The sequence below is a fragment of the Nuphar pumila genome, chromosome 5 (assembly GCF_984573655.1).
Source record: "Nuphar pumila chromosome 5, dmNupPumi1.hap1.1, whole genome shotgun sequence".
Classification (NCBI taxonomy): Eukaryota; Viridiplantae; Streptophyta; class Magnoliopsida; order Nymphaeales; family Nymphaeaceae; genus Nuphar; species Nuphar pumila.
Genome location: NC_143253.1, coordinates 15,737,094 through 15,759,356, shown reverse-complemented (window position 1 = coordinate 15,759,356; position 22,263 = coordinate 15,737,094). Strand labels below are relative to the sequence as shown.

At 39.7% G+C, this 22,263-nt stretch overlaps 1 protein-coding gene across 1 annotated transcript; it reads right to left on the bottom strand.

Moving 5' to 3' along the window:
- Positions 1-3,112: 3,112 nt before the first annotated feature.
- On the bottom strand, positions 3,113-5,631 carry LOC149836915 (L-type lectin-domain containing receptor kinase VII.1-like). The gene has a single exon (XM_090007181.1). The coding sequence runs from the start codon at positions 5,419-5,421 to the stop codon at positions 3,325-3,327; it is 2,097 nt and encodes a 698-aa protein (XP_089863307.1). The 5' UTR covers positions 5,422-5,631; the 3' UTR covers positions 3,113-3,324.
- Positions 5,632-22,263: the final 16,632 nt, after the last annotated feature.

Genomic DNA, 22,263 nt, shown 5'->3' with positions numbered 1-22,263 from the left:
TACCTATATATCGTGTGAACCTCAACAAGTTCGTATATGTGAAGGGCAAGTTCTAAAATTCAAGAATCAGAGATTTTGGATATGCGATAGATTTTATCAAATTGGTAGGCATTTCAGGATGCACACTATTTTTGCAAGGGTAGTAAGATCATTTTTCATATATTTTATTGAACAGCTCGTAGCATGGTCCTTAATTACAATGTAGATTTGAACATCTTTACATTTGACCTTCTTAGGACAAAGGCTGATTTTAGTAGCATTGAAAAACATTGAAATTTGATTATTTTTGTCCTATTAGGGTGTATTTGATTGTTTGTCCAAGATTGGATAGAACAATAGAACAAAATAGACAGAACATGTAACAACTACACTTCATTCAAAGTTTGTTTCGACTCAAATAGGAAATCATGTTTTTTTATATAAAATTTTTAAATATAGAAAGCCCTAATCAAATCAAACCCTAAATCGAAAAGCCTTAATTAGAAAACCCTAATTCAAACCCTAAATCGAAAGGCCCTAATTCATAACCCTAAATTAAAAAACCCTAATTTGAAACCCTAATTCAAAACCTAAATGGAAAATCTCTAATTTAAACCTTAATTTGAAAATCCCAAATTCGAAACCCTAATTGAAAAAACCCTAATTCAAACACTAATGAGAGAGAGAGAGAGAAGTCGCCTTCCTCGAAGCCTTTGCTGGGAGTGGTTGGGGGTTAGGTGGAGAAGAGGTGGGGGAGAACTGAGGAGTGTCAGGTCCCCTTCCTTTTTTTTGCAGTTCTCCCTGTCCCGTTCTAATTGTAACGAGGGGGTGGAATGCTAAAACAACATTCTTGGACGCAGCAGAAGTGCAATCAAACACCTCCTTAAGGTAATAGGTTAACAGTTTACACCCCCACCTAAGAAAACCAGTTTGCTCTTGAAAAGGATGCTCAAGGGGAAGGTGCTTCCTAGTGGTGTTGGGATCCGGTGCAATCACATTGCACAAATGCAATGTTCCGCTGCACTTAATCACGATCCATCTCATGTTGGGCACCACTCTCATAGGCTGTACAGCCGAAGATGGTGGGTGATCAAATGCGCTGGCACATTGACTTTGTGCAATGTGATTGCACCTGATCCTGCCTAGGTAGGTGCCAACCCATTTGGGCAGTACCACCGCATATTTCACATAGAAATGTTTGATTCACTCTTCTTATGAAAAAGGTCTTGTTTCCTATGAAAGAGGATCTCATTAATAGGAAAAGGACATGAAACAAACCACCCCTTACCTTTTTTGTTTCACGGGAGCATGAGCTGAGTTGGCAGATTTTTTCATACCTCCCCCCAAAGAAAGCATTCTTGTGAAAAAGCTGAGCTGGCAGATTTTCTAAAAATTATTAAATGAAGAATAATGCTTGATCCATCTAGAGTTTTGATGAATGTTTTGATTCTTTCTCTCTAAAGATTCCATAATGGTTTCTCTCTCTCATGCAGTCATATTGTAGACACCCACACCTAGGTCTGGAAAATGAGACGAGCAGCTCGCCGTTTGGCTCGGCTCAGAAATTGAGCTCGACGAACTAAGCTACGAGACAACTCATTTAGGTAAACAATCCAAGCACGGTTGTATAGGCTCATTTTACATATTATATACCTATATATTTTATACATATATTATATATATTATGTGTTTTATACATTTATTATATAATTACTATATGTATTTTATATATTATCAAGCTTAAAAAACACTTAAAAATAACTTTAAAAAAAAAATGAGCCGGCTTGTGATTGGCTCACCAAGCTTGGGCTCATGACGAGCTGAGCTCAAGCTGGGGTGTTACCTTAATGAGCCCAGCCTGAACAGCCCAAGCTCGACACATTTGGCTCGTTTACCAGCCCTACCTACACCCACACCCTAGTGAAAAGCCCACAAGGTTCCTTATAGACTACATCACGAGTTTATAAATATTTAAAATAGAATATAAGGACATGATATTTTTAAATTTTTAATAAATAATTGGTTTGGTATTTTAATATATAAACCATATTTTTATTGAAATATAAAAAATATTTTTAAAATATTTAAATATTAAAATAATGTCTATGCATGTCATGGTATATCCAATTCATCTCCCTAAACACGGTCAGTGGCATGTCACTGGGAGATAGATAGGTCGTCGGACATTCCCGCATTATGTTTTTAAGGCCCGACTCGGGGTTCACCAGGCCTAAGCCTGGCCCAACATCGCTCTATCAGCTGGTCAAACTGGCCCTGACCCATTAACAACCCTGCTAACCTGGTCAAGAGTAGGTGCGGGCCAAATCGGATTAGCTTGGTCCATGTCTTTTCTTTTTAAAGATGGGTTTATGTTGGAGAGTACTGCCTGTGGCATATCCCATTTGGCTGTGCTTGATGCAGGAATTTGGCCCTCAGGCTCTATGAACGTCGTTCATCTTGAAATTGAAAGACACCCATCAGAAGGTAAGGACTGCTCTTTTTGAGCTATTCATTTCAAACCCCTTCTATGCCGTTCATCCGGAGCGTGAATAACATCGGAAAAAGGTGGGGCCCATCAAGAGATGGGCATCCTACCCATGACGATTTGGATGCCTTAATCTTGAGATTAAGGGACCCTTCATAGGTAATGAGAGTGAAGAAGAAAATGGGAGATGAGGTTGGAGTTGTCAACTACATACACCCTTGTGATGTATGATGCAGTTGAAAATAGCCCATCTTTACCCCGCTCTCACTACCATTCTCATCTCCCAAAACAGGGTTTCCAAACACTTGTCAGGATTGGTGGTATTGATTAAACTCTCATTATATATATATATATATAATCTTCCCTCCCATCTGGGGCTCTCAAAAAAATTACAGAAAGACATCGTTTTTTTCCTCTACATGTCCTCATTAGCTTAGGGAACAATTTTTTGTCTCAACTTTTCCCATTATTCATTTCACTCAAGATTTTAACTTTATTGTGCATCAGAAGTTTTTGACCTCAAGAAGCCTAAACCATCAAATCTTCAACGATATTCAAATGGGAAATCATATTGTATGGGATGTTGATGTAATATATGTTTGACATTTTCTCTTAATATAATGCAAAGATCAATAGTGACATCAAATGGCTCCAACAAATTCTTCACATTTATTAACAAAAAAATGACAATTAAATTTAATAAAAATGTCCCACAAAATTACACATCGAAATGTACATGTAGATCCACACTAAGGATGTTGGATCCTCAAAAAAAAAATGGCATCATTAAATTTTTTTTTTTTAAATGTCTTACACAAACATACACATCCTAATGTACATGCACACCCAGACTAAGGTCATCACCTACCCTCTACAATGACATCGGACTCAGATAGTTCAACTGAGATCGAAGTTGAACCTCGGACTTGGTCATATGTGGGGTGAGCATATACTTCACCTTTTGAATACTCGAACCAACTTGCAGTCGACCTAAGGTTAGGAAATAAGCTTAGTTCCTCGCTCTCTCCTCCACGCTCTTCATCACCCACATCTCCTTCTAGGACCCTCATAACTTGCCTCATTGTAGGCCGTGTTAGCGGGTTCTCGCATGTGCATAGTAAACCTAGCCGCAAGACCTTGTCAGCTTCTTCCCGGTCAATGTTCTCATGTGCACCCTCCAGCCTAGGGTCCAATGCACTTAGAATCTCCCCCTTATCCACTAGCCCCAAAAGCCACTCCACAAGGCCGGGTTTCCCCTCCTCAACGGGCCGCCTCCCGCATGCAACTTCTAGTACCAACATCCCAAACCCATAGACATCGGTCTTTACCGATGCCTTGCCAGTCTTGACCACCTCTGGTGCCATGTACCCGACCGTTCCAACAACGTGTGTGGTGTGTGCCAATTGACCATGTTCATAGAGCCTGGCCAGCCCAAAGTCCCCAAGCCTACCATTCATATCCCCATCCAACATCACATTGCTAGCCTTGATGTCCCTATGCAACACCTTGTTCTCCCAACCCTCATGTAGGTACAACACCCCATAGCCCACATCCCTCAAGATCTTCACCCTAGTCCCCCACCCCAAAACCCCATGGCTACTACCCCCTCCAAATATCCAATCATCCAAGCTCCCGTTCTTCATAAAATCATACACCAACATTAACTCCTTGTCCTTCTTACACCAGCCCCTCAACCCAACCAAACTCCTATGCTTCAACCTCCCAACACTACAAATCTCAGATAGAAAGCCCCTCGTCCCTTCATTACACTCATGATTGATGCATTTGACAACAATCTCAACTCCCACTTTGGGCAACACTCCTTTGTAGACCCTTCCATTCCCTCCATCATTCAACAAGTTCTCATCATTGAATCCCTTGGTTGCACTCTTGAGGTCATCATAAGGGACTCTATGGGGCCAAAACTCCAACTCCCATGATGCGTCCTCCCAGTCCTTCTTGGCTTTTCTTTTTAGGTACATATGTCTAGCTGTAAGGGACACAATTACAAGTATTGCGACCAATGCCGTGGCGACAGTTGCCGATATTCCCCCAATCGCTTTTGATGACAGCTTTTTTCGCATCATTTTCGGCACGAATGAGGGCAACCCACCTGTCACGATTCGGTTGCCGATCGAAAAATCTGAATTACTGAACCCCCACGCCAGAATCCGGTGGCTCTCAACCAACTTGCCGACGGAGGCCGAGAACCCCACGAACATTCTGTCTTCGAAGACGCCCGAGAGATTCAGCGGAGTCGAGATCAACGGCCGACGAGGCCTCCTCTCCCCGGCCGGAGCCATGGAGACGTTGATTCGCCCGTCTTCGCCACCGGAAAAATCGATCCAAGCTTGGTAGTTCGCGCCGCTATTGAGCTTGAGCGGCGCGAAGGCGGTCGATTTGCCCGGCCAGTAGCCGGCCGACTCAGCGGCGATGGAGGTGAGGGAGTTCACGTCGACGCCGACGTGGTTGTTGTCGGGGTCGTCGAACTCGGCGTTCATGAAGACGTCGAATTCGACGGCGAGGATGTGGTTGTCCGGCCGGCCGTTAGAGGACCAATTGAAGAGGCCGAGGTTCTGCGAGGCGCTCGCCGACCGGATCTCGGCCACCGGGGAGAAGAAGAGGGCGAGGCCGTGGCCGGGGTTGAAGCCGGGGAGGGTGGAGATGGCGAAGATGAAGGAGGTCGAGAATGGGAGGATGGACTTGTTGGAGGTCATGGTTTGGATGGGGGAAGGGTAGAGGGCGTGGCCCATGGAGAAAACCGAGTCGTTGGTGAGCTTGAGCACGCCGGATTCCAGAACAACATCTCCGGAGAAAGAGAGATCCGAAGATCTGAAGCCGTTGAAGAGGAAATCGACGGCTGAAATCGGCCGGAAGATGGTCAGCAGCACGAGCAGGGCGGCCAGAAGGGCGGGGTGTCTTACTCCCACTCCCACCACCACCATTGGATGGATCATGGATGCTTCCTGTGATGGCAAGAGTTGGATTCCGAGGAGCTTTATCTTGGACTGAGTTGTTGAAAAGCGACCTGATGTTTTTCCTAATAACAGCTATGCCACTCTATGGTTCTCTGGATAAAGGATGCTTGTGAAAATGTAGAAGCTATGCCAAAAACATGGTCCATATTTTTTAAAATGTTGTGATTTTGTGCGATATTCCAAAAGTTGATATCTAATACCACCAAAATATGATATTTTTAGAATAACGAGTATTTTTTTAAAATATCACATTTTTTAGTGTGATATTAACACGATAAAAACACTTTGTATTTATATTTTTTTTGTGTATAGTGCTGGTTTTTCAATATTTTATAAAAAAAAATCAAAATTCTGAAAAATATCGTGATTTCTTTTTCCTGCACTGAGTTTTGTGGGATGGATGGTCAAGACTTGGTTTGAACCCAATTAAGGTTTTTACCCACTTAAAGCATTCTAAGGTCTCTTGTTCACATCTACCTATGACAAGGCACAGCCTCATACCTGGCCTACATCTGCAAATTTTTCTAGTTAAAATGGGGTTGGATACGGATCAGATATGGGCAAACTGGTTCTGAACTTAATTGGGGCATGGATCGTATTTCTCCATTCACGATAAGTCTATTAGATCCTGTAAGCTAGTGAGGGTCTATATGTATTAGAATTTGTGTCATTGTTCTTGGTTCATCTACTAGGTCCCTGCTAATCTCTCTGGCGCAACTCAACCAAGTTATTGGATCTTGCTCTATAACTGATCAAAAATTAGAAAAAAATGGACCTCCACTGCACCTAGTGGATCAGATAGGTTTATTGGGTCTGGTCAGTATCCCTCCATTGCTAGGTGAATCAGACCTTATCTGGATAACATTCCCTAAATCTTACAATCAAATCGACAGACACCGAGCCACACCAAATCAAATTTTTGTGGGTTGTGTGTATGTGTGTGTTTTTGGCAAGGTCAAACAAAAACCCTCCATCAGTGACTGCACATTGGCAGGCCTCTGATTGGCAAAACCTCGAGGTTGGTGTGTGTGTTGGGATGTTGCAAGTTTGAATCCCAATGGTGTCGTTCTATAACTGGTTGGGGTCTGCCTAACCCCAGCTTGCCCTTTCAAAAAAAAAAAAACCTCGAGGTTCCCCTATCCATAGGTAGGGATGGCAGTGGACCCGGGGAAAGCCCCCCCGCCTCGCCCTGTTTGGATCGGGGATGAAGGGTATGAAACGGGGATGGAGGCAGGGATGAAGGTTAAAATCCATCGGGGATGGAGGCGGGGATGGACTTACACTTTCCCCCGCCCTGCGCCATCTCGATTAAAAAAATTACTAACTTACTAAGTTACTAACCCTAAATCGTGTGCAACAACAGACAACCCTCTCTCTCTCCACCATCGGTGACCATCATCGTCGATGTTATGGTGAGATTTTCATAATTCTCGCGATGTTTGTCACTATGCTTGTGGGTCGTAATCTTTAGTTTAAAGAAATGATAGAATCATCGCTTTTCTGTGAGTTTGAAGATAATGATGCGATTATGTCCACTCATTTGATCATTAACGAAGGTTTTAGCCATTTGATCCTTTGTTGGAAGCATTCTCTTCAAACAAAAAAAAAATCCTTGGAAACTTCCACAGGGTTGGGGCACTTTTGTAGTTTATCTATCAAGAAGGGTCAACTTGAAATTACAAAGTCAGATTCCGTGTGAACACAAAATTCATAAAAAGCGGGCGGCTGCCAAATCGTGGTCGACGAGAAAAACAGTGTTTTTCATTGTCCCACTTGACATGGGTTGGATACCTGACTGGTCCAAATTCGTTTACTTGGATTAGGTGGAGTAGGTAGCATGCTGCTCATATTCAGATTTGGATTTGGTATAATAGAGTTTTACACCTGAATCATGATCCGAGTACGATTACATACAAAAGGTATATATAATTGGCTATTTAATAGTCACATCTGGGTTGGTTAGTGGTTTTTCCCATCGGAACCAAAGTCCGGCTCCGAGTCCCATTATCCAATGTCCGATTAAGTAGGAGTCAGTAATGCCTGAATCTGACCCATTTAAACCCTAGATGCACACACACTGCATAATCATTGGTGGATACTATGACCCATTTAAACCCTAAATGCACACATCCAGTATGTATTAGCCAAATGGATCATACTTGTGTCACTGGATCATACTTCAAATTAGCATTAAGTTGGATTACCCATTATACCAAACCCAATCTAGAGCTGAGTTGGATGTGGACGTGGATGTGGACCTTGATCTGAAGCCAGTTGGATCTCAATCCATCCAAGTTACAGATTTGTCATTTATTATAGCTTTATTGTTTTTCAATTCACAAAGATACCTTCTTGAAAAAAAGGAAAAAACAATTCGTATAGTAGCAGTAAGTCAAACGGCGCAGCTTAAACCCTAAAAACAGGGTTGTTGGAAGGGTTGGTGGGTCGGGTCAGCAGGTTGGCGGGTCAGCATAGCTCAACATGAACCAGACCCGTTTATTAAACGGGTCGGCTGTGGCAAACATGAACCCGACCCATTTATTAAATGGGTAGCCTGACACAACACGGGTTAACCGTTTAATAAATGGGTCGGGTAGGGTAAATGGGTTGGCGGGCAGGTTGGGGGGTCGGGTAAACAGGTTGGCGGGCGGGTTGGCGGGTCAGGTTCGGGTAAACGGGTTGACGGGCGGGTCAAGGTCAGGTAAACGGGTTGGCGAGCGGGGTGACAGGTCAGGTTCGGGTAAACGGGTTGACCTGCCCGCCTAACCCGTTTATTAAACGGGTTGGTGGGTTGGCATACTCCTAACACGAACCCGACCTGTTTAATAAACGGGTTAGGCGGGTCAACCCATTTATGACAGGAACCCGTTTAAGCCAAACCCGAACCCGGTTAAGAAGCTGGTTAGCGGGTCGTGTCAGATTTTGCCAACCCTAGTTATTGGAAGGCAACACAAGAGCCATGCTGTTGAGTAAATCTTTTTTTTTTTTGAGGATATTTTTTTTAAGGAAGGTGCTGTTGAATAAATCCACATACTACAGCATCTTACACGGCCAAATCATCACCCCCTTATGCTATGACCCAAATAACATTCTAGAACTCTTGTTAAGGGTGTCAATGGGTCGGGTTTGGTTCGGACTCAGGTAGAACCAAACCCAAAACCTCATTTGAGATTATGGTACCAGGTCTGGACTCGGGTCCAATTGGACCCACATAACAAAACCCATACCCAGATTTTATAAGAAATTTTTTTATAGGCAAGCTGGGGTTAGGCAGACCCCTACCAGTTATACAAGGATACCATTGGGATTCGAACTTGCAACGTCCTAACACAAGGTGATGTGCACTAGCTGCTCCTACCAGACAAGCGGATCCTATAAGGATTTCATGAACCGGACCTAAACCATAATTGGTAAAATAATATTTTTTGTATTTTTACATTGAAAAATTGCAGATCTTAATCAAAACTCAGGTCGAGGGTCTGGTATGAAATTTCACAAACCATACCTGACTCCATATATTAATTGTTCCCTTTTAGTCCAACCCGGATTCTAATCCAGCCTTCTTATTTATTACCAACCTTAACCCTATAGGATTTGGTACGGGTCGGGTCTGGGTCAAACCCTATCCATAATCCATTGATACCCCTAACTCTTGGTGACCAAAAAAGGGCAAAAAAAAAAAACCATCAAGAGAGACATCGTAAAGTTGAGAACATCTGATCGTGATTAGATGTAAGTATGAGACGTTAGAGCCAAGGGGTTTGGCATAGTGGGATGGGCCTAGGCGGTTTGACGGGCAGTCTTGGTTCAAATCCCATGGGCGTCACCCCCCACGTAAGTTGAAGCTTGGCGACTCCCTAGGGTTGAGGGGGGTAAGCCAGCCCTCAGACTTTTACGCTGACAGGACAGTGAACGTAAGTACAACAGGCTGAGCCAGTGCAGCGGGATCTCTGGACCTGAAGCGGTTTCTCCAAGTAAAAAAAAGCATGCAACGTTAAATCATAAATATTTTGAAGAATAGGACAAGAGAACATTTTTTTTTTATTTCTAACTGATTATTTTTTTATTTTAATATATAGAATTTTTCTTGTTAAACTATTATTGAAAACTATTAAAGACTTATTTAAGATAATAAAATATTAATCATTCGGAATGTGTCACATGGCATGTCCAGGTGGCAATTAATCTTGTATCAAGCTATTAAACAATTTGTGATTGGCCAAGGTAAAGCAATGGCAGTTAATCCTGTATCAAGCTATTAAACATGTTTAAACAGGTTTTAATAGAATTTCAAAATCAACAATCCAAATTTCTTATAAATACATAAGCCTAAAAATTACATTTTTTGTCAGAAAAACATGATCCAAGTGTTGATTCCTAGCAAATGACCCATGTCAAGGTCAGATTTGTAAAAAAAAAAAAAGCCCTAAGTGCCATGCTAACCATGCCCTTTTTCTAAGTTTGTGTTATAAAATGCCACAAATGCTTTCCCTTGTCAACCGAAGCTATTTTCCTGTTGGCTTCAGTCTAGCAGCAGGATACTACTTCCTTTAACTTAATGCCTTAAGCCAACTCACCTGTACAAGTGTAGTCATCTTGTGGGCTATTTACTTATTATTTAAAATAGGCAATATATATATATATATATATATATATATATATATATATATATATATATATATATATATATATATATATATATATATATATATATATATATATATATGGCTTCACATAAAATGCAGCGGCGCTGCATCATGCATCGCCCACACAGCCACCCATCTTGGCATTTCTCGGGTCGCGGTCTCCATCTCGAGAAATGTTGAGATGGATGGCTGTCAGTGTCGCTGCATAAAAATGCCCTACATATATATGATCTATCCAAATTCTAACATGGTGTGAGCCATTAGAAAGTGCTCTTGTTGGGTTTGGATAAGCATAGGCCTGCCAGGACCCTTCCCAACTTTTTAAGCTTCCCCTAAGTTTATGATAACCTAAAAAAAAATGCCAACCAACAAACGCTGTGGCAAAGAGCCTAACACTCAACCTTTACTAAAATCTAAACTTGTTTGACTCTGACAACACACGTTAGTACAGTCATGCCCCCACATGCATATTTGTTAATACGCTTGTAGGGAATAGGACTTATTTAACTGAATAATTGCATCCTAACAAGCCCTCAAAAATACCAAGGTCGTGCTTTGCAGTAATGGATCTGAATGTACTAATGGGTGTTGTCAGGAACGCCAAAGCATTCTCTCTCTCTAAATATATATATATATATATATATATATATATATATATATATATATATACAAATGAACATATTAGGCCTCATTTATCATTCCACACACTAAGGGGTCTCTCTCTCTCTCTATATATATATATATATGAACATATTAGGCCGCATTTATCATTCCGCCTTATTTTGCTCTATAAATTTTAAGTGTTTTATGATAGATCTGAACTATTAGATGTGTTTAGCATGATCGATTTAGTGGGAATAACTCTTGGATCATATTGTTTTTTGATGAAAAAACATGATTTTATGCGTCAAAAAAAACTCTTAACTTCATAGCCATTGATTTTGGATCATTGAAAAAACCTAGATACTGGTTAGATAAATTAAAAGCTGATTCCCACTAAACAAAACCTATAGATCACATCTACCGTGTTGGACATGAGAAAAAAATACTTAAAACTACGATTTTTGAAAGAGCTAACGAGACTTAACGAAAAAGGAGGCCTAAGGATTGCATCCTCCCCTCTTTGATGGGAGATGAAACTCCGGGATTTTCCCATGGTGGTCAACTAAGCAACACCCAAATTAAAGCCATTGAAAAGGATGCAATTAGGAGCAGTGCTAAATGTTACTGTTTTATGAAAATTGGTCTCCTTGTGCACACAATAGTCGCATGGTTGCACGGGGTCAGTGCACGTGAGTGATACGTTGAATAGTAACTGGTGAGGATCTGCCTAACCCTAGCTTGCTTTTCTTTAAAAAAAAACAAAAAGGTAAATGGTTGCTTGGTGAACACTAGAACTTGCAAAAGTGGATGGATCTTTTGTGTTATATAGTCAAAGAGGAAGTGCTTTATCTTTTATTATTAATTATTAAAGGAAGTACAGTGGTAAGCTTAATTCACAATTGCCTTATGGAGGCTTGATAGCTATGGGGAAATCCTTTGTGAGGGGATCAGGTGTTGGCTTCGAGTATGACCGCCATTAAGAGTTGAGCATGCGTCTGCGGGCTCCGGTGGCCTACCCTATGAGGAATTCGGTCAAGTAGTCACCAACTCTGATGAGGGTGGTCATGGCAGAGGGGAGACGAGGTTTCGAAAACAGTAACAGGTAGACCACTCTGAGTTGCATTGGTCAGAGAGAGAGAGAGAGAACAACCATGATGGAGAGATTTCAACGGGTTCCTAGAAGCCTAGATCAAGTGTGTGTTTGGTGAGGGTGATGACAATAGTGGTGCAAAAGGATAGAAGCACATAACTTATAATGACATTGATGTTGAGAATGATGTTGGCAGCCTAGATCAACGATCCACAACACCAAAAAGGGAGATTGGGAGGGCCATGTTGGAGGGTACCTTCATGGCCTTATTGGAAGCACATTGGAACCACTCATACATGAGGAATGGGGTGGATGCTGAGGGAGCTCACGCCTGAGAAGGTAGTGAGGGCAACGATCGATGGCGGTGGTGTTATCCATATTCTTCAATGTTGATCATCAAATAAATTTCAACAAGTAAAATCTTGAAGAATTTTATAGCTGTGAAAAGAAGACATGCATGAAAAATTTTCAATCAAATCGCTGGAATAAAATGGACCAATTTTCAACCCTTAAATCTCAATAACAAGGAATGATGATGCAAATACATAAAAAAAGATATGAAAAAAACAAACAAAAGAACGGATCTTGTTTCTTCTATAAGGTATCATCATGTCCTTTCAAGCATCTGAATTGGGACTTATGGACTTCAGCTTTGGCCATACATGGTCTCATTAAAGGAGTATCCAATGTACATGGCAACTCCAATTCCAAAAACTGCATCACCTCATCTTATGTAATATTTGTGTTCAAACTATTGTGTCAGCTCTACTCATATAAGTTGCTTTTCTTTCAAATTGAAATATGTATGATTGAAGCCTAGGTGCGCAAAATAAACCACATGCCGGCATACATCTTAAAGCTTTTCTTCAAACAATGGCTTTTGAAAAAATATTTTAAGAATCAAATTTTAGTAACATATGGATAAACATGCAATTGCATAAAAGCTATTCAAAACATGTTTAAGCAGAACATGGGGAAGAGAACTCATTGTTATATGCATCATGTCTAAATATGCTGCAACTAAATTTTTTGAAAACACTCATGTTTGAGAACAAAAAATATAATTACTGCACCTTTCAACAGGAATTGCAGGTTCTGGATGAGATTAACTATAAATTGCAGTAATCACAGTAAAATGTATAGGTTGCTCTTACAGTGACCAAAACTGAAAGTTCTCCCTTCTGTGAAACATGATTAGAGTATGACAAAGTTCCGTACTTGGTCCCATCAAGCAAATTTTCAAAAATGTCCCACTCTCAAAATTGCATTGCGCCAGGTATCCCTGATAAGAAGAAAAATACAAGCTTTAGGCCAACTAAACCTTACCTTGATGATACCAAAATTTAATTATAAGAATAACAAATACATTTGTAAACTAAAATAAATAACCAAATATATTAAAAAAAGACGATACATCATAGAGCATTTTTGAATGGCTAAACTATAATGCATTATATTAAGTGCACAAAAGATGTACCTCAAACAAAAAGGCATTGACTTTTAGATCCTTTACAATTAGTTTGATTGTGCATCTGAAAATCTAGCCTCATCCTCGACAATCACTACCATAAAAAATGCAACAAAGTGAAAGGTCGTCTTAAGAGATAAGCAAGAACAACTAAAGCATGTAATGTTAACTCTAAGGATAAATAACATTTATACAAAAATTATTTCAGTAAATAGATTACTCATGCAGTTTATTTTAGGGTAATTTCATTTGTGATGACCAGAACCCTTGCAATTTTTGCATGCTCTTGGTGCTTTGTCGAATGCAATCTTAGATGATAAATTCCTGATATATAGAAACAAAAAGAATTAAAAATTAGTTATTAAAAATCAGTGAGACTTGTGGTGGTCGCAGAATGCTTATAAAAGAAACCCTTGCAATTTTAACGTGGTTCGGTGAACTATCACCTACATCCACAGTACTCCACTCAACAATTTGGAGTTTTCCACTATTTAAAGATATTACATGATTATCGACTAATCTTAGTCGATCCTCTAGATTCTTCTCTTTGTTATATTTGATAATATTATCTTGATCTTCTTCACATCTAACCAAATTAGCCCTTCCTCTGATATTATTGAGATTGTCGATAGTCTTGGTCACCACAATATTGGCCTCACACGTGTCTCCTTTTGTGTGATTGATATTATCGATAATCTTGGTATTATCGATAATCTTGGTATTATCAATAATCTTGAATTTCATCGTATTGGTGTCACATTGGGCTCTATCATATCCATCTATTAGAGTTAGAATTTCAATCTTATCATGATCTTCATGTGGTAACTGCTTGGTAGAGTTCGAGTTTCAATCTTAGCGTGATCTTCATGGTAACCGCCTGGTAGAGTCTAAGTTCCTTGCTCAATCTTATCATGATCTTCATGGTGACCGCCTGGTAGAGTCCGAGTCCCATTAGCATGCTCAAACTTATCATGATTTTCACAATCTCTACTGTTAACAGTTTCCCTCAAACTAGTCGTGGGCAGAGCGGAGAAACCCAGTTTGACTCAAAGATCAAGAAAATGAGTGTGCGATAAGGGCTTAGTAAAAATGTCGGCAAGTTGTTTGGATGATGGCACATAACGAGTGATGAGAGTTCTCAAGGCAACTTTTTCCCGAATAAAATGATAGTCAATTTCAACATGTTTCATGCAAAAATGAAATGTGGGTTTTATGGTAGTTTGAAGTGCCAAAATATTATCACAAAAAAGGACAGGGGGTGATGAAGAAAGATTCCCAAGTCACGTAGTAGAAACGTGAGCCACATAAGTTCAGCAGTAGTGGATGCCATTGAGCCGTATTCAACTTTTAAACTGGATTTGGCAACAATAGGTTGCTTTTTGGCACTCTAGAAAATGCAATTGTTCCTGAGGAACGTGCAAAAGCTGAAGGTAGAGCGTCGGGTAATGGGACATCCAGCTCAATCGACATTTGAGAAGGCATACAAGGACATAGATGTATTAGAAAGCAATTGGATCCCTTGATCAATAGTGTTGTGAACAAAACGAAGAAAGCATTTCACCATCTGAAAATAAGTATTGGTTGGATTTTGCATGAACTGACTGACAAAGTTAACACTGAATGAGAGATCAGGTCGAGTGATAGTGAGGTTTTAGAGACCGCCAACCAGATTGCAATAAAATATAGCATCCTGAAAAGGCAAATCACCATCTGTAGTGCCAGTAGCATAGGTCACCATGGGTGTAGAGACAGGCTTGGTGCCAACCATTTTAGCCTTATCAAGAACTTCATAGACATAGCACTTCTGATTCAGGAATAAGCCCTTGGAGGACCTATGAACTTCAATGCCAAGAGAATAATGCAAGAATCTGAGATCTTTCGTAGCAAACTCTTTACTGACAGTGTGGATAAACTGTCTATGAAACTGAGGATCATTGTCGGTTAGAATAATATCATCAACATAGAGTAGAACAATAATTATCATAGATCCATTTTTACAGATAAATAAAGATGTATCAATAATGCTGGAGAAGAAACCAAGAAAGAGAAGAAATGTTCCAAACTGATCAAACCACGCCTGAGGAGCCTGCTTGAGTCCATACAAGGCTTTCTTTAGTTTGCAAACAAAATTTGGCCTTTGTGGGTCTTGAAACCCTGAAGGTTGTTTAAGGAACACAATTTTGTTCAAATGACCATGTAAAAATGCGTTCTTGACATCTAATTGACGAATATCCCAGTTATAGGCCAAGGCAAGGGAGAGAATAATACTTATGGTGGTAGGCTTGATTATAGGAAGGAAGGTTTTCAGGAAGTCGATATCGGGGATTTGATCGAATCTCTTAGCAACATGATGAGCTTTTAGTCGTTCGACAGAGCCATCACTTTTGAGTTTGGTTTTATAAACCCATTTACACCGAATGATATGTATGTCAGGCTCCTTGGGCACAAGTTCTCATCTGTCATTGATATGAAGAGCACACATCTTCTCATGCATAGCATCACGCCACCCTTTATGGGCAAAAGCAACCTTAAGACTCTTTGGTTCAAGTGGCACAAAGAGAGCAATAAAATATTTTGGATTAGGCTTTACTATGTCGTCCCACATACGAGTGACCATATAATGGATTCGAGAATAAAAACTGACAGTGGTGCCTTTAACGATGTCCCTAATGACAGCAAACTGGCTAACGCTGGCAGGAGAAGAATTACAAGACTGTGAACCTTCAGAAGCGGCATTGACCAAGTTGTTGTGAGTGAGTTAACATTGCATAGTCGTGTCATGAGATGACTCACATGTGACGTTTCTTGGATCTTGTGGGTCATTAGACTTAATCAAGTTGGAGTTAGTTTGAGTGGACCATTCTTTCAGACTGATGAGTTCACTTTCGTGTTGGTTGGCAGAGAAGCGGAGGTCGAGTTTATGGTAAGGGAAGACATTTTCATCAAAAACAATATGTCTTGATGTATAAACATGCCCAGTGGAGGGTAAAGACATTGATAGCCTTTGTGATAATCACTATAGCCCAGAAAAATACATGATAGCATTTTTTTATCAAATTTATTTGTAGCATAGTTTCGAAGATATGAAAAATAGCAACACCCAAAGACTCTCAAGCTGGTATAATCCGGTTTCTTTCTAAACACCTTCTCATAAGGGGTTTTCATACATAAGTTGGGCGTAGCTAACTGATTTATGATCCATACTGCTATCTAAGCATGCACATGCCCAAGTCATTGATGCCAAACATCCCAACTTGAGTTTCTGAAACATGAAGAAAAGAAAACTTGCTCTTTGTCATCAACCTCGTTCCTTGAGTTGTTGAATCCATACAAGTCTCCTACTCTATTACCTATTGCCACTTGCCTACCTGTCCTCTTGCCCTTAACCACAAAACCATCGGATGATAATTCAAATAAACAGAGCATATCATAAGTTAATTGGCGTACCAAACTCCTCTTAATATCCAGAATGACCAAGACGTTGTTCAAGTGAAGTGAATGGTTGCCATTTTCAATTTTCGTGGACCCAATATGAGTGATATTTAATTTGGCACAATTTCCTACCATAATTTTTTCTAAACCATAATACTTGGAACAAGTTTCAAGGTTACCGGGATTGGCAGTAATGTGTACGGTGGCTCTCGTGTCAGGGAACCAATCTTGATATTGGCTATCAACAAGTTCATTGTTGCAAGAGCCTACAGAGTGTCTTCAGCTTGATAGGCATGATTAAAACGGTGCTAATAGTTGATGGCTTTGTGATTCATCTTGCCACATATTTGATACAAGACCCCTTTCTCTTTTCCTTGATTGCTTTTGACATTCGTTTGATTAACACCTTATTTGGTTTTATTTTGATTGAATCGACTATCGCCCTATCCAGCTTGGATAAAGCCAGGCTCTTTTGAGTTGAATTGTGGCTTTATGTTAGCATGATTTTTTTGATTGAAAAATTTTTGCCCAAAAAAGGCAAAGTGCTCATTTACACCTTTATGTACAATGTGCATAGTTTCACGCCCTTAGAGTAGGCCAACCACATCATCGTATGGTGGAATGGGCGGCTTTAGTATAGTTGTAACGAATGTATCATGCTCATGGCCAAGCCTATTAAGAAGCTAGAATACCATAGTTTCATCTTCCACAGGCTTGCCAATGGCCGCGAGTTCATCACAGATTTTTTTTAACCCATTAATATATTCATTCACCGAGTGGTTTTTTTTTTATATGACTGCAATTTTTGCATCAATAGGAATTCATGTTCCTTGGAGACGTGAGTAAAGGCCTTGATAAGGGTATTTCATAACTCGCTTGATTTTTGGTGGCCAACGACAAGACCCAGCACTTCTTCAGAGTGCTCGTGATCCATTCTCGCAGCAACCTGTCAAATTTTTTCTAGGCAATAAACTCTAGATTTGAAACACCATCTATGGTTTGAGCCAGGATAGGAGTTTCACCATCAACAAAGCCAATCATGTCTTGGCTTTCAATCAGACCAAGTAACTGTGTTTTCCACTACAGAAAATTTGAATGGTTGAGTTTGATTGTGACAAAATTTGTCACATTCAGGTTGAAGGGGTATGAGAATTTGATGGAGCATTCGGTGGATGTTGACGCCATAGAGAAGGATACTACAATCACCTAGTATGCTAGTCGCTTTGATACCATAAAAGAAAAGATGCACACCCAAATTTTAACAAGGTTTGGTGAACTATCACCTACATCCACAGTACTCCACTCAACAATTCACGTGTGGAGTTTTCCACTATTTAAAGATATTACATGGTTATCAACTAATCTTAGTCGATCATCTAGATTCTTCTCTTTGTTACATTTGATAACATCATTACATTTGATAATATTGTTTTGATCTTCATCACATCTAATTGAATTAGCCCTTCCTTTGATATTTTTGTGATTATCGATAGTCTTGGTCTCCACAATATTGGCCTTACACGTGTCTCCTTCTTTTGTGTGATTGAGATTATCGATAATCTTGGTATTATCGATAATCTTGGATTCCATTGTATTGGCATCACATTTGGCACTATCATAACCATCTACTAGAGTTAGAGTTCTAATATTATTGTGATCTTCATGGTAACCGCCTGGTAGAGTCTGAGTTACAATCTTATCGTGATCTTCATGGTAACCGCCTGGTAGAGTTCGAGTCCCATTAGCACGTTCAAGCTTATCGTGATCTTCACGATCTCTACTGATAACAGCTTAGACCAATATGCCCGAGCTTGGAGCTCACCACAAACCTGTTTTGGGAGTGCAGAGTTAAAGCCCCAATGGTATGGACCTGACTAGTTCTATAATTTTCCCTTTCATCATATATATTGCCATATCCATTTGTTGTTGAGTATGAGAACTTTGGGGTGTATTGCAAATTAAGGTTTTGAGAGTTTATCTCACATCTTGCTAGTGGATTTTTTGCTGCTCTTTCACCCGTGAACGTAGACTTGAGTGTCGATCCACGTAAATCTTGTGTCTTCTCTTGTTTTCTTCTTCTCTTTATCTTTTGGTTTGCTTCATGTTTGGTTGTGGTTTGCTTGCCATTCCAAGATCAAGGCAATTCAAAATGCTGGATCTCATATCAAGGATTTGAGATCCCTCAAACAAAGGAAGTGGAGGAGAGACATGCAGATTCTGTTTCTTCTCTTAAATCTGCAAAAGAAAAAGGAAAACACATTTCTTTGAGCAATTAAGCATGACCCACACGCTTGCTTTTAGGCTGCTCCTACCTTTCTCACCCATTACTACTAAGATAATCCATGCATTCAGCTCCATATGCAGCCAAAGTTCAACATGATTTATATATTTTCATATCGGCAATGCCTTTCGTGTAAAAAGTGGTTATATGATAAAGAGCACATCTGCCCTTCATGGACCTTGATTTTACATTATCTTCTCATACAAATTGGTCGGCCTTAATTGATCTTCGTATGCATGTTGTTGATCCTTTTCCACATTAATGATTGTTGCGTAGATAGTTTTCTTGTCCTTTATGTTAGAGAGAGAGATTTGAGAAGTCACCAAATGCAATTTTGTTTTAGGGGGCCTTTTGCCTCTCTGTCTAAGATTTTTTTTATGTTCTAAATACCATTGGGAAGGGCATGTATTGGGTTAATAAACCAGGGTATTGGTGTCCTGGTTGGGGTTAGGATACATCCGATGGAACTGAAGTGTATATGTGAGTTGTAGGGGCTTGTCCCCAGCTATTTTGTATCGAAAAAAAGTACTTAAAACTTTTTTTTGAAAGGCAAGCTGGGGTTAGACAGACCCCTACCAATTATATAACTATACCATAGGGTTTTGAGTCTTGACCCTGCAACTTCCCAACACAAGGTGACGTGCACCAGCTGCTCCTACCAGACAAGCGGAGCGCCCCCCACCCCCCCTGGCCCACATTGGTAAAAATAAACTTTATTTCAAGTAAAGAACACCAGTTTTAGCTATACTATTTTTTGTATGATGAAGGAACCTTCACCGAGAATAGGGTCACTTAATGGGCCTGCTTTTATGTGAGGTAAAACTCCGGGTTGAGGGCACGACCACCCAGCTTTACATGCCCCAACCATGTTAAAGCAACCGCGGCCTCATGTGCCAATGGGATTCGATCGTGGGTCTTCAGCATGACAAAGGACCGCGCTGACCGCATGGGTAACCACTACGGTAGTTGTTTTTGCCAAGGTTGTCAAACTAGGAAGCAGAAGCAGGAAGCGAAAGTGAGAAGTGATGCATTTTAAAATGTATAGGAGGCGAGAAACGAGAAATAAAAAAAGCAATATAAGAACTTAATGGGAATCAAAATAGAACACAAATCAAAACTAAAATAAAAGCGATTATTCTTAAATTTCATGATTTTTACTATAAAAATTAAATTTTTAACAAAATCTAAAAATGATGATTGTCAATTTAGAGAAAGCAAATGAAAGTGAGTAAAAAGCGTGAGAGAAAACACATAAAAAAGCATGAAAGGTAGATAGAAAATATATAAGAAAAATAGATGAAGCGTGTGAAAAGTATAAGAGAAGCATGAGAGAACGAGATTCCCATCAAGTTTTAGAAGTGAGTAGTATCTCGCTTTTGAAGAGAGTTTTCGAGAAGCGGGCTTCCCACTTATCTAAAAAGCTTATGGTAACTCTGGTTTTAGCTATACTTTTATATTACACTTTTTCAAAAAAATCCTAACCATTCATTTTCTACTTTGTTTTACTTGCTTCTTGTTATGCTTTCTAAAATTTCATGCGTCCAAGGATTTCATAAATGCTTCATGCTTCATGAATACTTAACTCCGGACGGTTTCACTTCAGACTTGGCAAATGCAACTTTGATTCTTGAGGTGGAGATGCCGGCAGCCGAGAGGCACTCAATAACATGCAATCCAAGATTTCCATTTCAACGTCATAAACCAGTCTTAAGGAAACCTGTCAAGAACAGAAGGTGATATAACTGCCCTATAAAACATCTAGTAGATTGCCAAACTCTTAAAAAAGTGAATAAGACCATGAATGGATTCACGAAGTCCTGATGAAACTGTGAACAATATGGTGGAAAGATCAGAATGATAACCACTTATCTAAAAAGTTTCAGAAGTGTTCTGTGTTGTGAGAAGTTTTTACCAAACAGGACAGGTGTCATGTTCATGCATTGGCGATTTATATTAATATTGTAATTTGTAAACTGTGTGATGAGGTGCTTAATGCATAAATATTTGTGCAATCATATTGCACTTTATCTTTTCACCACAAAAAGAGTAGCAATTCAGACAGTGGCCTCACAAAAAAATTGACTGTTTTTTTATTGAATTAGGGATTCAGATCCGAATCAGATCCATAACGGCCAAAAATTGCAAAACCTCCACCTTGTATCCGACCCATTTGCATCCCTAGACTGAATCAGACAGGTGTCATTCTAAGAGATGGGGTCGACAAGCAATCACATTGCACATGGATCCGTGATCCTCAAAAATAAGGGGATCCCTGATCCAGTGGACCCCTGCAACGATCTACACAAATTAACTGAGGATGTAGGTCCAATGGATGAAAAAATCAAGTCTGTCAAACTTTGATAGGGAGTTTTTTTTAAATAATGAAATTCAGTGACTTTTCTGCCATTGAAAAGCACGTTCTGTAATGGGAAACAGACATTCAGTTCACCATTTTGGACTTGATCCATGGTTTATACGGATTGGTTATATTTCAATTTACTATAGTTGTAGGATTTAACGTGTCTCCTTATCCAAGAATAATTTTGAAGGTTATCGAATTCAGGGTAGCATTATCCAACTATGAACTTCGTTCATTTGTAATACAAAACTTGATTTTATAGTTTTTTCTGTTTTTAACTAGATAGTAGAAGGATTCTAGCATAATCAGGAAAAAAAAAACTTCACCCAAAAAAAATGGGGGGCATCCACTAATCCAAAAAAAAAATCTGTATCTGAAAAAATGGATTTTGGGTTCAATGATTGATTAGATTTTTCTCTCCTGGCTTAGTAATCACTAACAAATCCCATTTAAGTGATAAGACATCATGAGAGTTTTGTTAAATTTAAGAACCATTCATGGTGCAAACTGCAAAGTATACCTGCAAAAAAAAATGCTCTAGGGGAAGATCCCAATATATTCCATGAATGAAAAAGAATTCATACTTGGAATTTCTATGGCATCGGGAAGAATTGCAGAATAAACTGAGAAGGAACAAAAGAGTGCTTAAGAAAATTTAAGATGCCAACTCAATGTTAACAAGAGTACTTGCTACAGATTTATGAATGCTTCTGCAAACATGCAGCCCTGATAAAGTGAAGCTATTTACAACAAACTAACCATCCATTGAAGGTCTCAATGACTTTGATGTTTACAACCTTTCAAAATACTGTTTTTCTCGATGACAGAGAAACCACTGGTATGGCTTAGACATGAGGTGCCATGTTGACAGTGTCCCTATTTTGGTTTTCAGTGTACAACTCCACACGTACTCTCTCCTGCCCAATGTTATCAGTATCGGTG